This window comes from Ambystoma mexicanum, chromosome 13 (assembly GCF_040938575.1).
Source record: "Ambystoma mexicanum isolate Mex_15411 chromosome 13, UKY_AmexF1_1, whole genome shotgun sequence".
NCBI classification, from domain to species: Eukaryota; Metazoa; Chordata; class Amphibia; order Caudata; family Ambystomatidae; genus Ambystoma; species Ambystoma mexicanum.
This window is the reverse complement of record NC_090938.1, coordinates 630,833,134-630,847,629: the sequence shown is the minus strand read 5'-3', so window position 1 is coordinate 630,847,629 and position 14,496 is coordinate 630,833,134. Positions and strand designations below refer to the sequence as shown.

Below are 14,496 nucleotides of genomic sequence, written 5' to 3'. Positions count from 1 at the left end.
GATCTCCCATTGGGTCCTCTCCATTTTGGCGCAAAGGGAACTCTGGATAAGAGGAGGCTGGAAACACCACTACCATGTCGATCTCCTGAGTTCTCACAAATGAAGGATAAAGGAGCCAAGTATCCTGCAACTAAGAGGCTGAAACGAGGAATCGCTGGTGACCCGCTGAAGGACTGCTCCTCTGCACTGCTGTCGCCCTGTGAGACCACTCTGCCTCTGATCGAACGAGAAGGCCTGTACTGGCACTTCAACCCTTTGGAATAGTGGGAACAGTTATTCTCGGCATCTTCATCATCTCCTGCACGTTAGCCTTCGGAAGTGTCCCAGGGCCGTCCAGTGGACTGACCAGCCTACCCAGGAGTCTTGCTTTGTCACCGCTGTCAGGTTGCTGCTGTATTCCGAGTCCTTGACACTCTCACACGATCCGTACACTTGGCATTCCCAGGTCTGAAATGAGAAGTGTACATTGGGCTAAAATACACACGGCCGCTGCGTTGCCCTGCTGTGGTAACAATCTGTGCGGGTTCGCTCCGTTTGGGACATCCTCAACTCTAACTTCAGCTGCCGCAGAATCTACATGACGCCGAAACGTCACCTGCTCGTACCTCAACCTGCCAGCACTGAAACTGACGCGGAGAAGCCTGGGTCTGCCTGCATCGGGGACTGGTGAGTAGCAACGCTAGGAACCAGTCGCCCTCCTGCAGTAGCCTGTAGCTTTTCCTCGCTGTGTTAAACAGCACGCCTTTTTCGCACTTGCGCTCTGCTTCTGCCCACAAGTGGAGGCTGCACTTGAGTAGCGGAGATCTGTTCATCCCTGTTTGTTCACCGCTCTGAACTGTCTGATTTGCCTGAAGAGACTCTCCTTTGCCCGTTGGTGCCCGCGTGTGCAGGTACTTTTGAGCACAAGGCTCCACTCTTTATAGGGCTCGGACTTCCTTCTAGTTAGGTGGCCTTTGAAGGCGAACTGGGTCTAGCGATTACTTGCTCTCCCTGTTTTCCTCCCCATCTAGGTGATCTGCATATTTCGTGCTTCTAATTCTTTAGACCCTTCGGTAATTGTACATATATTGTATTGATTGTGATGTGTTGGTTTACTTGAGTTTTATCGTGATTCTTTACTATGGTCGATGTTACAAAGGCCTTGTAATAAATGTGTCTATATTTTTGATATTACACCTGCCTGGAGTAATTTGTAAGCTTCCTTGCTTTGTGTGCTCATTGCGGGCTTTCAGTCACACTCACCCCCCCTTGAGACCTAGTCTTGACCGCCGCCATCGCTACCCTGATTGGTCTGGCTTGTCCAGAGGTTACCCTGTTCCAAGAAACCAGGCTGGCCTTCTGAACCTCTGCCCCTCCAGGACAGAGTTCAGAAATCCATTTTAACAGATTAGCCACACCCATTTTGCGGAGGTTGATCTACAATCATTCAATTTCCTTTCAAATTTAAAAAAGCGCAGGTGAGCGCACACCCACCGTGAAGATGGTCAAATTCCTCAAAGGTATATTGCAGCGTACCGCAGGGCTCCATTCTCTCACACATTATCTTCAACCTTTATATGGAGCCCCTGGGAAACCTCTTAAATAACCCCAGCATCTCCATCCACCAGTATGCTGATGACACCAATCTGTAATTTAAGGTTATTTATTTATTTATTGGTAATTTATATAGCGCCTGTACACTTGATCAAGCGTTTCAAAGCGCTCCAAAGCAGGGAGGGTAAAAAGGTTAACAGGATTACAAGGATTAACATTCTCACTAAGCATTGGGATATTCAGAATGTGTAAGTGCAATGCGTTTAGAGGTACGACATAATACAGGGGGAATACAATACTGTAACAACATAAGACATTACTATTCCACATGCCCGTTACATAATGCTGTTACAAAATCTAAACATGGAGAAAGGAGCGGGGTGAGTGGTCGGGGGGCGAGTGGGTGGGGTAAGATGCACAACACAAATAAGTGCAAGGGACATAAAGAGGAGAGGATAGGGGGGGAGAGGGAGAGGCACACGCAATACATCCAGGCACAGAACAAGGGTGCAGATGTAAAACACCTAAATTCGATTTCAAGTACAATGAAACATATGGGTCAACAGTGGCTGCAGATGTCAAAGTGACATTGATGCAATCACAGATGTGTTGGTTACTCACAGGGTGCAATGCCGGTGTGCCATGCATCCAGGCAGGTGATGGAGTTCACACGAACCCAGAGTCTGGATGTTTTAGCGCGGATGTGATGGGGTGAAGATGGAGGGGTATAAGGGGTGGGGCAGCCAGACCAGCCAGGCCCGGATAGGCACAGACAGGGGCCTTGGAGGTGAGCCGGCATTCGCCTGCTGGCTCGCCTGTTTGGTCATTAAGAATGATGAAGGGACCAATCCCAGGCGAGGGCACACCAGCTGAGCTGGAAAATGGCATCAGCCATGATGGAGGAGGCCTGGTATGGGAAGAAAGATCTCAAGACAATTCTTGCAAAGCAGCCGGGCGCAACAATGAGTAACACAGGTTGAAATCAATCTTTGTGTTTCAAATGAAACACTGCGTTTTTGAGCACACAAAAGGCTTTCAGGAAAGTGCCCAGTGTGCATCACGATCAGTCTCATATTAGCCCAGAGGGCTAACCTTCAGAGATGTGGTGGCAGAGGTGGATCTATAGGCCTCCAGGTGGAAGAGGAGCCCATCCAGCAACAGGGAAACAGGGAGTTGGCCCTCAAAACATCTATCATCTCCGCTGCTGCTTGGACACCATCCAGATCTGGATGTCATCCGCCTACCTAAAACTCGACCCCACCAAAACTGAATTGGTCCTCAACAACCCTCCCCCCCCACCACCCAAACAACAGATTGTCCAACCAAAACTGGCTCGACAACATGATCCTAGAGGGATTCACCCCAAACTGACCAACACAGCCATATCCCTAGGCTTTATTGTCGATATTGGTCTCTCCGTCCAAAAACATGTGGCCAAGAAAGCCCAAACCACCGTGCTCCAAATCTCCATTCTTAAGAAATTCAAACCCTTCACCCCCCACCCCTGTTAACTTCCATACAGTAATCCAGGCATTTTTCATCTCACACATTGATGGGGGTAACAACCTCCTTGCCAGACTCCCAGCCATGTATCTGGCTCCCCTCAAAGCTGTCCACCACAACGGAGCCCGTCTTATCGTCGGTGTCCGCAGATTCAACCACATCACCCCTATCCTATGTGATCTCCACTCGCCCCCCCTCCCGCAAGGATTCTCTTTAAAACCACGTGCATAACATAAAAAGCTGTCTCCAATGGAGCCCCATTTTACTTGGGTACGACGTTTCATCGACAGACATTATTACGACTGTGGTTTTTATGAGCGAATTTTGCAGAAAAAAATCATCAAAATTTTGGGGGCGTGGGATGGGAAAGGGCAGATAAGTGGTTCGAGGGGTCAGGAACTATAAAAAATATGTGGGGACGGGGGCCTTTTGATGGCAACCCCCTCAAAATATTTTTTTTTAAACTCAATTCTTTTTTTCAGCAAAATTCTCTCGTAAAAACACCCGTTGTAATAATGTCTGTCGATGATATGACATAGAACCCGGACCTGGCAGCCAAACTCTGTATCACAGGAGGTTCCTGCATCTCATGTAGCTTGATCATCAAAAGGTTAGAGTCCACGCCTACCCGTAAGGAAAGGACCAGAAAGCAGTCCTTCTCCTGCTATGCTCCACCACTCTGGAATTCACTCCCCCTGGAGGCTCGTACTGCCCATTCCATCATGCATTTCCGCAAAACTGTGACGTCATGGCTCTTTCATTGCTTCTTCCCCCAAGACTGAAACCCTGACAACCCCCACAGTACTGAGTTACTGTTAAAAACGCTAGCTTGACACTAGCCTCTGGATTCTCCTAAACTCTGTAAAGGACTCTGTTCCCTATGGGCCAAGTTCGCGCTATAAACAATGACAACATTTTTTAAAAATCCTTTCCTTATTCTCTCTCCCTCACTCACAGCTCCTGTCCTCCACACTCACACATCCTTCCTTCTGTTCCTCTTCTCTTTCTTCTCTCCCTGACTCACAGCTCCCATCCTCCATACACACTCTCCCCATCCTTCTGTTCCTCCTTTCCTTTTTCCTCTCCTTCACCCCTTTCCTTCCTCTCTCCTCTCTCCCTCACATTACCTCATCCTGCACACTACCTGTCCCTTCCTTCCCTTCTTCCCCTCTCTATTCTCTCTCCCTCACTCGGCGTCCTTTCTCCTCCAAACTCACACACCCTTCCTTCTGTTCCTCCTTTCTTTGTTCTCTCTCCTTCACCCCTTTTCCTTCCTCTCTCCCTCGCTCACTACCTGTCCCTTCCTTCCCTTCTTGCCCTGTCTAGTCTCTCTCCCTCACTCGCCGTCCTTTCTCCTCCACACTCACACACCCTTCCTTCTGTTCCTCCTTTCTTTGTTCCCTCTCCTTCGCCCCTTTCCTTCCTCTCTCCCTCACTCACAGTACCTCATCCTGCCCACTACCTGCGCCTTCCTTTCCTTCTTCCCCTCTCTATTCTCTCTCCCTCACTCGCCGTCCTTTCTACTGCACACTCACTGTTCCTCCTTTCTTTGTTCCCTCTCCTTCACCCCTTTGCCTTCCTCTCTCCCTCACTCACTACCTGTCCCTTCCTTCCCTTCTTGCCCTGTCTAGTCTCTCTCCCTCACTCGCCGTCCTTTCTCCTCCACACTCACACACCCTTCCTTCTGTTCCTCCTTTCTTTGTTCCCTCTCCTTCGCCCCTTTCCTTCCTCTCTCCCTCACTCACAGTACCTCATCCTGCCCACTACCTGCGCCTTCCTTTCCTTCTTCCCCTCTCTATTCTCTCTCCCTCACTCGCCGTCCTTTCTACTGCACACTCACCCTTCCTTCTGTTCCTCCTTTCTTTGTTCCCTCTCCTTCACCCCTTTGCCTTCCTCTCTCCCTCACTCACTACCTGTCCCTTCCTTCCCTTCTTGCCCTGTCTAGTCCCTCTTCCTCACTCGCCGTCCTTTCTCCTCCACACTCACACACCCTTCCTTCTGTTCCTCCTTTCTTTCTTCCCTCTCCTTCGCCCCTTTCCTTCCTCTCTCCCTCACTCACTACCTGTCCCTTCCTTCCCTTCTTCCCCTCTCTAATCTCTCTCCCTCACTCGCCGTCCTTACTACTGCACACTCACCCTTCCTTCTGTTCCTCATTGCTTTGTTCCCTCTCCTTCACCCCTTTTCCGTCCTCTCTCCCTCACTCACTACCTGTGCCTTCCTCCCCTTCTTGCCCTCTCTATTCTCTCTCCCTCACTCACGCGCTCCCGTCCGTGTCTCTGTCGGCCACACTCTCCCTCTTGGCCGGGGGTGGGGGTGCAGAGGGTGGGGCTAGCGCCCGGTATAAAGACCCAGTGCTGTCAGCCTGCCCTGATTCCCCAGTCCCCTTGGTTCCTGGTGTTCAGGTTTGGGACTCTTCGCTGCCTGGTGCAAGGTCCAGCTCTTCCTCTTCGTCCTTGGTCTTCCTCACAGCTCGGACCGTGCTGTCGCCCAACCTCCGCTGCCCCGTTTCCCCCCCGGGGGCTGTCCCCCGCCCGGTCCGTTATCTCATCATAACGCTCGCCCCTGCTGCTTCGCCAGCCATGGGCACCCTGACCGCCCTGCTCTTGCTGGCCGCGGCGGGGTTCTGCCAGGCCGAGGAAGCCATACGCTGCCCACCCTGCTCCGTGGAGAGGCTGGCCCGCTGCCGGGCCCCCGGGGGGTGCGAGGAGCTGGTGAAGGAACCGGGCTGTGGCTGCTGCGCCACCTGCGCTCTGGGTAGGGGTACCCCTTGCGGAGTCTACACCCCCAGCTGTGGAGCCGGCCTGCGCTGCTACCCCCCGCGGGGCGCCGAGAAGCCCCTGCACACGCTGATGCACGGCCAGGGGATCTGCACGGAGCTTGCCGAAGTCGAGTCGATCCAGGAGAGCCTGCAGCCTGCAGGTGAGAGCTCGCCGCGACCTGGCAGGTGAACCCCCACTCTACAGCCCAACCACGAAAGCACGACTGCGTGCACCCCATATACCTCAGCTAACTGGCAGGTGCCTAATATTGCTTCGGTGAACGCTCGAGCCCCCCCCCCCATCCTCCGCCCCCAATCTATTGCCTTCCCTGTCACCCCTCGAGTATACCCCCAGCCCCCCTGTCCGCCCCTGCAGTAGCACCCATTGGCAGTCCCGAGCCATTCTCCGGCAGGCTACTGTGTGAGACCCACGCCCCCTCGTCCCCCAACCCAACGGGTGGCACCTCCCTCAATCTTATAGCTCTCAGGTGTGAGACCCTCGACCCCATTGCCTACCTGGCAGGTGGTCCTGTCCTGCAGCCCTCACGCATGCGCCCATTGCCCGCCCTCTTCGATCTCTTATTTGGCAGTACCGCCGCCCCCCCCCCCTTATCTTAACATCGCTCTCTTTATCCGAGCCGGGGGTCCCCGAGGAGACAGCTGTCCATGAGAGCCGTCACCCCTACATTATTCCTTACCTACGGTTCCCAGAGCCTGCAGGTGAAAACTCCCGCCCCTCCCGACCCCACGCGAGGACCCCCATGCCAAAGGCGTAGTCCCTTATCCCGAATGCTGGGCGGTGGGGGCGGGGAGCGCTGTTAGACTGCACCACCTAAAGTAAATCGTCCAAAGATATGCGTATGTAAGGGTTCTTAATATGCAGCGGCAGGAACATCGAGGAATGTCACTGGGGTGGACAGCAGGGAAGTGTGCAGATAAGCATTGATCGAAGTGAGCGGGTACGGTCGGGAGCGGTGTTCCGCTACTTTTTTTCGGTACATTGCTACCACTGCAGATAAGTAGCCCTCCGCTTCCCCGGCTGGTACATTGCCCTCTGGATGGACTCTCGCCAGCAAATGTCAACAGACAATACCTCAGGTTTCTTGGCGAGATCGAGAAGTGCAACGTACCAACTTGTCCTAACATGTACACGTGCAAACAAAACGGATTAGATATTGTTCTTGGAAAAAAAAGCACGCTGTAACCATCCGATAAGTTACTGGTGGAAAGCGCAGGGCACAGGTCGGTGGATCGTACGGGTGGACGGCGTCCGTCCACTTATTTATTTTTTTGAGAGTGTTAAAAAAAAAATCTTTTAAGAAAAATCGATACGCTGTAATTATTTGAAGAGGGCGGAGCATTGCGCCGAGCTGAGAATCGAACCCGGGTTCTGTGAATAGAAAGCAAGACACGTAACCACTAGACCACACAAACGGACAGAGCATTGCCTAGTGACCAGATAGACATGCTGTGCTGCAGGACATGCTATGTTACGCAGTCCGAGTCCTAGAACGTGCGTACTTGTGTATACTTACCTGCAGCGTAATAGGAACATCGGCGTGCTTGGCGCGTGCTTATCTCTCCTGTGCATTTTCTTCAATTGTGAAAGAGAAGTTGAATGAAATGTGTATATGTCACTATAGGATATGGTAGCTCCCTGTGACGTCACTTCCCAATGAGTATGCCAGAGTACCCCCACTTGTATGTATATGACTAGAACCTTGTGCATTTCGGGGGTCGGCGAGTGGTTCTACAAAACCACGACTGAGCAGTGAGTACATTACTGCAGGGGTGGCTCCTGCACCACTCCATGAGGGGTGTAGGAGATGATCCAGGGGGTCACGTTCCATAAGGGGGTCCCTGCAGGGAGAGGAAGCTCACGCACCACTGCAGGAAGGTGGGCACCAGGATCCATGGAGGCCCCAGAGCATTAGTACAGGAATGGTTCCTGGACTAATGCACAGTGTAGTCAGGATTATCCAGTGCATCCTTGTGTATTAGTGCAGGTAAGGTTCCTGCACCACTGCTGGGAGGTAGGCATGGATCCATGGAGGCCCCAGTGCATTATTACAGGGATGGCTCCTGGACTAATGCACGGTGTAGTCGGGATTATCCAGTGCATCCTTGTGTATTAGTGCAGGTATGGTTCCTGCACTACTGCTGGAGGGTAGACACCGGGATCCATGGAGGCCCCAGTGCATTATTACAGGGATGATTCCTGGAGTAATGGACGGTGTAGTCGGGATTATCCAGTGCATCCTTGTGTATTAGTGCAGGTATGGTCCCTGCACCACTTCTGGGAGGTAGGCACTGGATCCATGGAGGCCCCAGTGCATTAGTCCAAGGATGGTTCCTGGACTAATGCACGGTGTAGTCAGGATTATCCAGGTCATCCTTGTGTATTAGTGCAGGTAAGGTTCCTGCACCACTGCTGGGAGGTAGGCATGGATCCATGGAGGCCCAGTGCATTAGTAAAGGGATGGTTCCTGGACTAATGCACAGTGTAGTCGGCATTATACAGTGCAGCCTTGTGTATTAGTGCAGGTAAGGTTCCTGCACCACTGCTGGGAGGTAGGCATGGATCCATGGAGGCCCCAGTGCATTAGTACAGGGATGGCTCCTGGACTAATGCACGGTGTAGTCAGGATTATCCAGTGCATCCTTGTGTATTAGTGCAGGTATGGTTCCTGCACTACTGCTGGTGGATAGACACCTGGATCCATGGAGGTCCCAGTGCATTATTACAGGGATGGCTCCTGGACTAATGCACGGTGTAGTCGGGATTATCCAGTGCGTCCTTGTGTATTAGTGCAGGTAAGGTTCCTGCACCACTGCTGGGAGGTAGGCATGGATCCATGGAGGCCCCAGTGCATTAGTACAGGGATGGTTCCTGGACTAATGCACGGTGTAGTGAGGATTATCCAGTGCAGCCTTGTGTATTAGTGCAGGTAAAGTTCCTGCACCACTGCTGGGAGGTAGGCATGGATCCATGGAGGCCCCAGTGCATTAGTACAGGGATGGTTCCTGGACTAATGCACGGTGTAGTCGGGATTATACAGTGCAGCCTTGTGTATTATTGCAGGTAAGGTTCCTGCACCACTGCTGGGAGGTAGGCATGGATCCATGGAGGCCCCAGTGCATTAGTACAGGGATGGTTCCTGGACTAATGCACGGTGTAGTCGGGATTATACAGTGCATCCTTGTGTATTAGTGCAGGTAAGGTTCCTGCATGACTGCTGGGAGGAAGGAACTGGATCCATGGAGGCCCCAGTGCATTAGTACAGGGATGGTTCCTGGACTAATGCACGGTGTAGTCGGGATTATCCAGTGCATCCTTGTGTATTAGTGCAGGTATGGTTCCTGCACTACTGCTGGAGGATAGACACCGGGATCCATGGAGGTCCCAGTGCATTATTACAGGGATGGCTCCTGGACTAATGCACTGTGAAATCGGGATTACCAAGTGCATCCTTGTGTATTAGTGCAGGTATAGTTCCTGCACTACTGCTGGAGGGTAGACACCGGGATCCATGGAGGCCCCAGTGCATTATTACAGGGATGGTTCCTGGACTAATGCACGGTGTAGTCGGGATTATCCAGTGCATCCTTGTGTATTAGTGCAGGTATGGTCCCTGCACCACTTCTGGGAGGTAGGCACTGGATCCATGGAGGCCCCAGTGCATTAGTCCAAGGATGGTTCCTGGACTAATGCACGGTGTAGTCAGGATTATCCAGTGCAACCTTGTGTACTAGTGCAGGTATCAATCCTCCACCACTGCTGGAAGGTAGGCACTGGATCCATGGAGGCCCCAGTGCATTAGTACATGGATGGTTCCTGGACTAATGCACGGTGTAGTCAGGATTATCCAGTGCATCCTTGTGTATTAGTGCAGGTAAGGTTCCTGCACCACTGCTGGGAGGTAGGCATGGATCCATGGAGGCCCCAGTGCATTAGTACAGGGATGGTTCCTGGACTAATGCACGGTGTAGTGAGGATTATCCAGTGCATCCTTGTGTATTAGTGCAGGTAAGGTTCCTGCACCACTGCTGGGAGGTAGGCATGGATCCATGGAGGCCCCAGTGCATTAGTACAGGGATGGTTCCTGGACTAATGCACGGTGTAGTCAGGATTATCCAGTGCATCCTTGTGTATTAGTGCAGGTAAGGTTCCTGCACCACTGCTGGGAGGTAGGCATGGATCCATGGAGGCCCCAGTGCATTAGTACAGGGATGGTCCCTGGACTAATGCACGGTGTAGTCAGGATTATCCAGTGCATCCTTGTGTATTAGTGCAGGTAAGGTTCCTGCACCACTGCTGGGAGATAGGCATGGATCCATGGAGGCCCCAGTGCATTAGTACAGGGATGGTTCCTGGACTAATGCACAGTGCAGTCGGGATTATACAGTGCACCCTTGTGTATTAGTGCAGGTATGGTCCCTGCACCACTTCTGGGAGGTAGGCACTGGATCCATGGTGGCCCCAGTGCATTAGTCCAAGGATGGTTCCTGGACTAATGCATGGTGTAGTCATGATTATCCAGTGCAACCTTGTGTATTAGTGCAGGTATCAATCCGGCACCACTGCTGGAAGGTAGGCACTGGATCCATGGAGGCCCCAGTGCATTAGTACATGGATGGTTCCTGGACTAATGCACTGTGTAGTCAGGATTATCCAGTGCAACCTTGTGTATTAGTGCAGGTATCATTCCTGCACCACTGCTGGAGGGTAGACACCGGGATCCATGGAGGCCCCAGTGCATTAGTACAGGGATGATCCTGGACTAATGCACGGTGTAGTCAGGATTATCCAGTGCATCCTTGTGTATTAGTGCAGGTAAGGTTCCTGCATCACTGCTGGGAGGTAGGCATGGATCCATGGAGGCACCAGTGCATTAGTACAGGGATGATTCCTGGACTAATGCACGGTGTAGTCGGGATTATCCAGTGCATCCTTGTGTATTAGTGCAGGTAAGGTTCCTGCATCACTGCTGGGAGGTAGGCATTGGATCCATGGAGGCACCAGTGCATTAGTACAAGGATGGTTGCTGGACTAATGCACGGTGTAGTGAGGATTATCCAGTGCATCCTTGTTTATTAGTGCAGGTAAGGTTCCTGCACCACTGCTGGGAGGTAGGCAAGGATCCATGGAGGCCCCAGTGCATTAGTACAGGGATGGTTCCTGGACTAATGCACGGTGTAGTCAGGATTATACAGTGCATCCTTGTGTATTAGTGCAGGTAAGGTTCCTGCACCACTGCTGGGAGGTAGGCATGGATCCATGGTGGCCCCAGTGCATTAGTACAGGTATGGTTCCTGGACTAATGCACAGTGTAGTCGGGATTATACAGTGCATCCTTTTGTATTAGTGCAGGTATCCTTCCTGCACCACTGCTGGGAGGTAGGCACTGGATCCATGGAAGCCCCAGTGCATTAGTACAGGGATGGTTCCTGGACTAATGCACGGTGTAGTCAGGATTATCCAGTGCATCCTTGTGTATTAGTGCAGGTAAGGTTCCTGCACCACTGCTGGGAGGTAGGCATGGATCCATGCAGGCCCCAGTGCATTAGTACAGGGATGGTTCCTGGACTAATGCACGGTGCAGTCAGGATTATCCAGTGCATCCTTGTGTATTAGTGCGGGTAAGGTTCCTGCACCACTGCTGGGAGGTAGGCATGGATCCATGGAGGCCCCAGTGCATTAGTACAGGGATGGTTCCTGGACTAATGCACAGTGCAGTCAGGATTATACAGTGCATCCTTGTGTATTAGTGCAGGTATCCTTCCTGCACCACTGCTGGGAGGTAGGCACTGGATCCATGGAGGCCCCAGTGCATTAGTACAGGGATGGTTCCTGGACTAATGCACGGTGTAGTCAGGATTATCCAGTGCATCCTTGTGTATTAGTGCAAGTAAGGTTCCTGCACCACTGCTGGGAGGTAGGCATGGATCCATGGAGGCCCCAGTGCATTAGTACAGGGATGTTTCCTGGACTAATGCACGGTGTAGTGAGGATTATCCAGTGCAGCCTTGTGTATTAGTGCAAGTAAGGTTCCTGAACTACTGCTGGAGGATAGACACCGGGATCCATGGAGGTCCCCGTGCATTATTACAGGGATGGCTCCTGGACTAATGCACGGTGTAGTCGGGATTATCCAGTGCATCCTTGTGTATTAGTGCAGGTATGGTTCCTGCACTACTGCTGGAGGGTAGACACCGGGATCCATGGAGGCCCCAGTGCATTATTACAGGGATGGTTCCTGGACTAATGCACGGTGTAGTCGGGATTACCCAGTGCATCCTTGTGTATTAGTGCAGGTATGGTCCCTGCACCACTTCTGGGAGGTAGGCACTGGATCCATGGAGGCCCCAGTGCATTAGTCCAAGGATGGTTCCTGGACTAATGCACGGTGTAGTCAGGATTATCCAGTGCATCCTTGTGTATTAGTGCAGGTATGGTCCCTGCACCACTGCTGGGAGGTAGGCACTGGATCCATGGAGGCCCAGTGCATTAGTAAAGGGATGGTTCCTGGACTAATGCACAGTGTAGTCGGCATTATACAGTGCAGCCTTGTGTATTAGTGCAGGTAAGGTTCCTGCACCACTGCTGGGAGGTAGGCATGGATCCATGGAGGCCCCAGTGCATTAGTACAGGGATGGCTCCTGGACTAATGCACGGTGTAGTCAGGATTATCCAGTGCAACCTTGTGTATTAGTGCAGGTATCATTCTGCACCACTGCTGGAGGGTAGACACCGGGATCCATGGAGGCCCCAGTGCATTAGTACAGGGATGGTTCCTGGACTAATGCACGGTGTAGTCGGGATTATCCAGTGCGTCCTTGTGTATTAGTGCAGGTAAGGTTTCTGCACCACTGCTGGGAGGTAGGCATGGATCCATGGAGGCCCCAGTGCATTAGTACAGGGATGGTTCCTGGACTAATGCACGGTGTAGTGAGGATTATCCAGTGCAGCCTTGTGTATTAGTGCAGGTAAAGTTCCTGCACCACTGCTGGGAGGTAGGCATGGATCCATGGAGGCCCCAGTGCATTAGTACAGGGATGGTTCCTGGACTAATGCACGGTGTAGTCGGGATTATACAGTGCAGCCTTGTGTATTATTGCAGGTAAGGTTCCTGCACCACTGCTGGGAGGTAGGCATGGATCCATGGAGGCCCCAGTGCATTAGTACAGGGATGGTTCCTGGACTAATGCACGGTGTAGTCGGGATTATACAGTGCATCCTTGTGTATTAGTGCAGGTAAGGTTCCTGCACGACTGCTGGGAGGAAGGAACTGGATCCATGGAGGCCCCAGTGCATTAGTACAGGGATGGTTCCTGGACTAATGCACGGTGTAGTCGGGATTATCCAGTGCATCCTTGTGTATTAGTGCAGGTATGGTTCCTGCACTACTGCTGGAGGATAGACACCGGGATCCATGGAGGTCCCAGTGCATTATTACAGGGATGGCTCCTGGACTAATGCACTGTGAAATCGGGATTACCAAGTGCATCCTTGTGTATTAGTGCAGGTATAGTTCCTGCACTACTGCTGGAGGGTAGACACCGGGATCCATGGAGGCCCCAGTGCATTATTACAGGGATGGTTCCTGGACTAATGCACGGTGTAGTCGGGATTATCCAGTGCATCCTTGTGTATTAGTGCAGGTATGGTCCCTGCACCACTTCTGGGAGGTAGGCACTGGATCCATGGAGGCCCCAGTGCATTAGTCCACAGATGGTTCCTGGACTAATGCACGGTGTAGTCAGGATTATCCAGTGCATCCTTGTGTATTAGTGCAGGTTTGGTCCCTGCACCACTGCTGGGAGGTAGGCACTGGATCCATGGAGGCCCCAGTGCATTAGTACATGGATGGTTCCTGGACTAATGCATGGTGTAGTCAGGATTATCCAGTGCAACCTTGTGTACTAGTGCAGGTATCAATCCTCCACCACTGCTGGAAGGTAGGCATGGATCCATGGAGGCCCCAGTGCATTAGTACAGGGATGGTTCCTGGACTAATGCACGGTGTAGTGAGGATTATCCAGTGCATCCTTGTGTATTAGTGCAGGTAAGGTTCCTGCACCACTGCTGGGAGGTAGGCATGGATCCATGGAGGCCCCAGTGCATTAGTACAGGGATGGTTCCTGGACTAATGCACGGTGTAGTCAGGATTATCCAGTGCATCCTTGTGTATTAGTGCAGGTAAGGTTCCTGCACCACTGCTGGGAGGTAGGCATGGATCCATGGAGGCCCCAGTGCATTAGTACAGGGATGGTCCCTGGACTAATGCACGGTGTAGTCAGGATTATCCAGTGCATCCTTGTGTATTAGTGCAGGTAAGGTTCCTGCACCACTGCTGGGAGATAGGCATGGATCCATGGAGGCCCCAGTGCATTAGTACAGGGATGGTTCCTGGACTAATGCACAGTGCAGTCGGGATTATACAGTGCACCCTTGTGTATTAGTGCAGGTATGGTCCCTGCACCACTTCTGGGAGGTAGGCACTGGATCCATGGTGGCCCCAGTGCATTAGTCCAAGGATGGTTCCTGGACTAATGCATGGTGTAGTCATGATTATCCAGTGCAACCTTGTGTATTAGTGCAGGTATCAATCCGGCACCACTGCTGGAAGGTAGGCACTGGATCCATGGAGGCCCCAGTGCATTAGTACATGGATGGTTCCTGGACTAATGCACTGTGTAGT

General features: G+C 52.1%; 1 protein-coding gene across 1 annotated transcript in view; it reads left to right on the top strand.

Annotated features, from left to right (window-relative positions):
• Positions 1-5,378: 5,378 nt before the first annotated feature.
• Positions 5,379-14,496, top strand: part of IGFBP4 (insulin like growth factor binding protein 4) — a 330,734-nt gene continuing 321,616 nt past the window's right edge. The window contains exon 1 of the mRNA XM_069634564.1: positions 5,379-5,955. Within this exon, the coding sequence (XP_069490665.1) occupies positions 5,616-5,955 (340 nt within the window). The 5' untranslated portion in view covers positions 5,379-5,615. The remainder of the gene's footprint in view (positions 5,956-14,496) is intronic.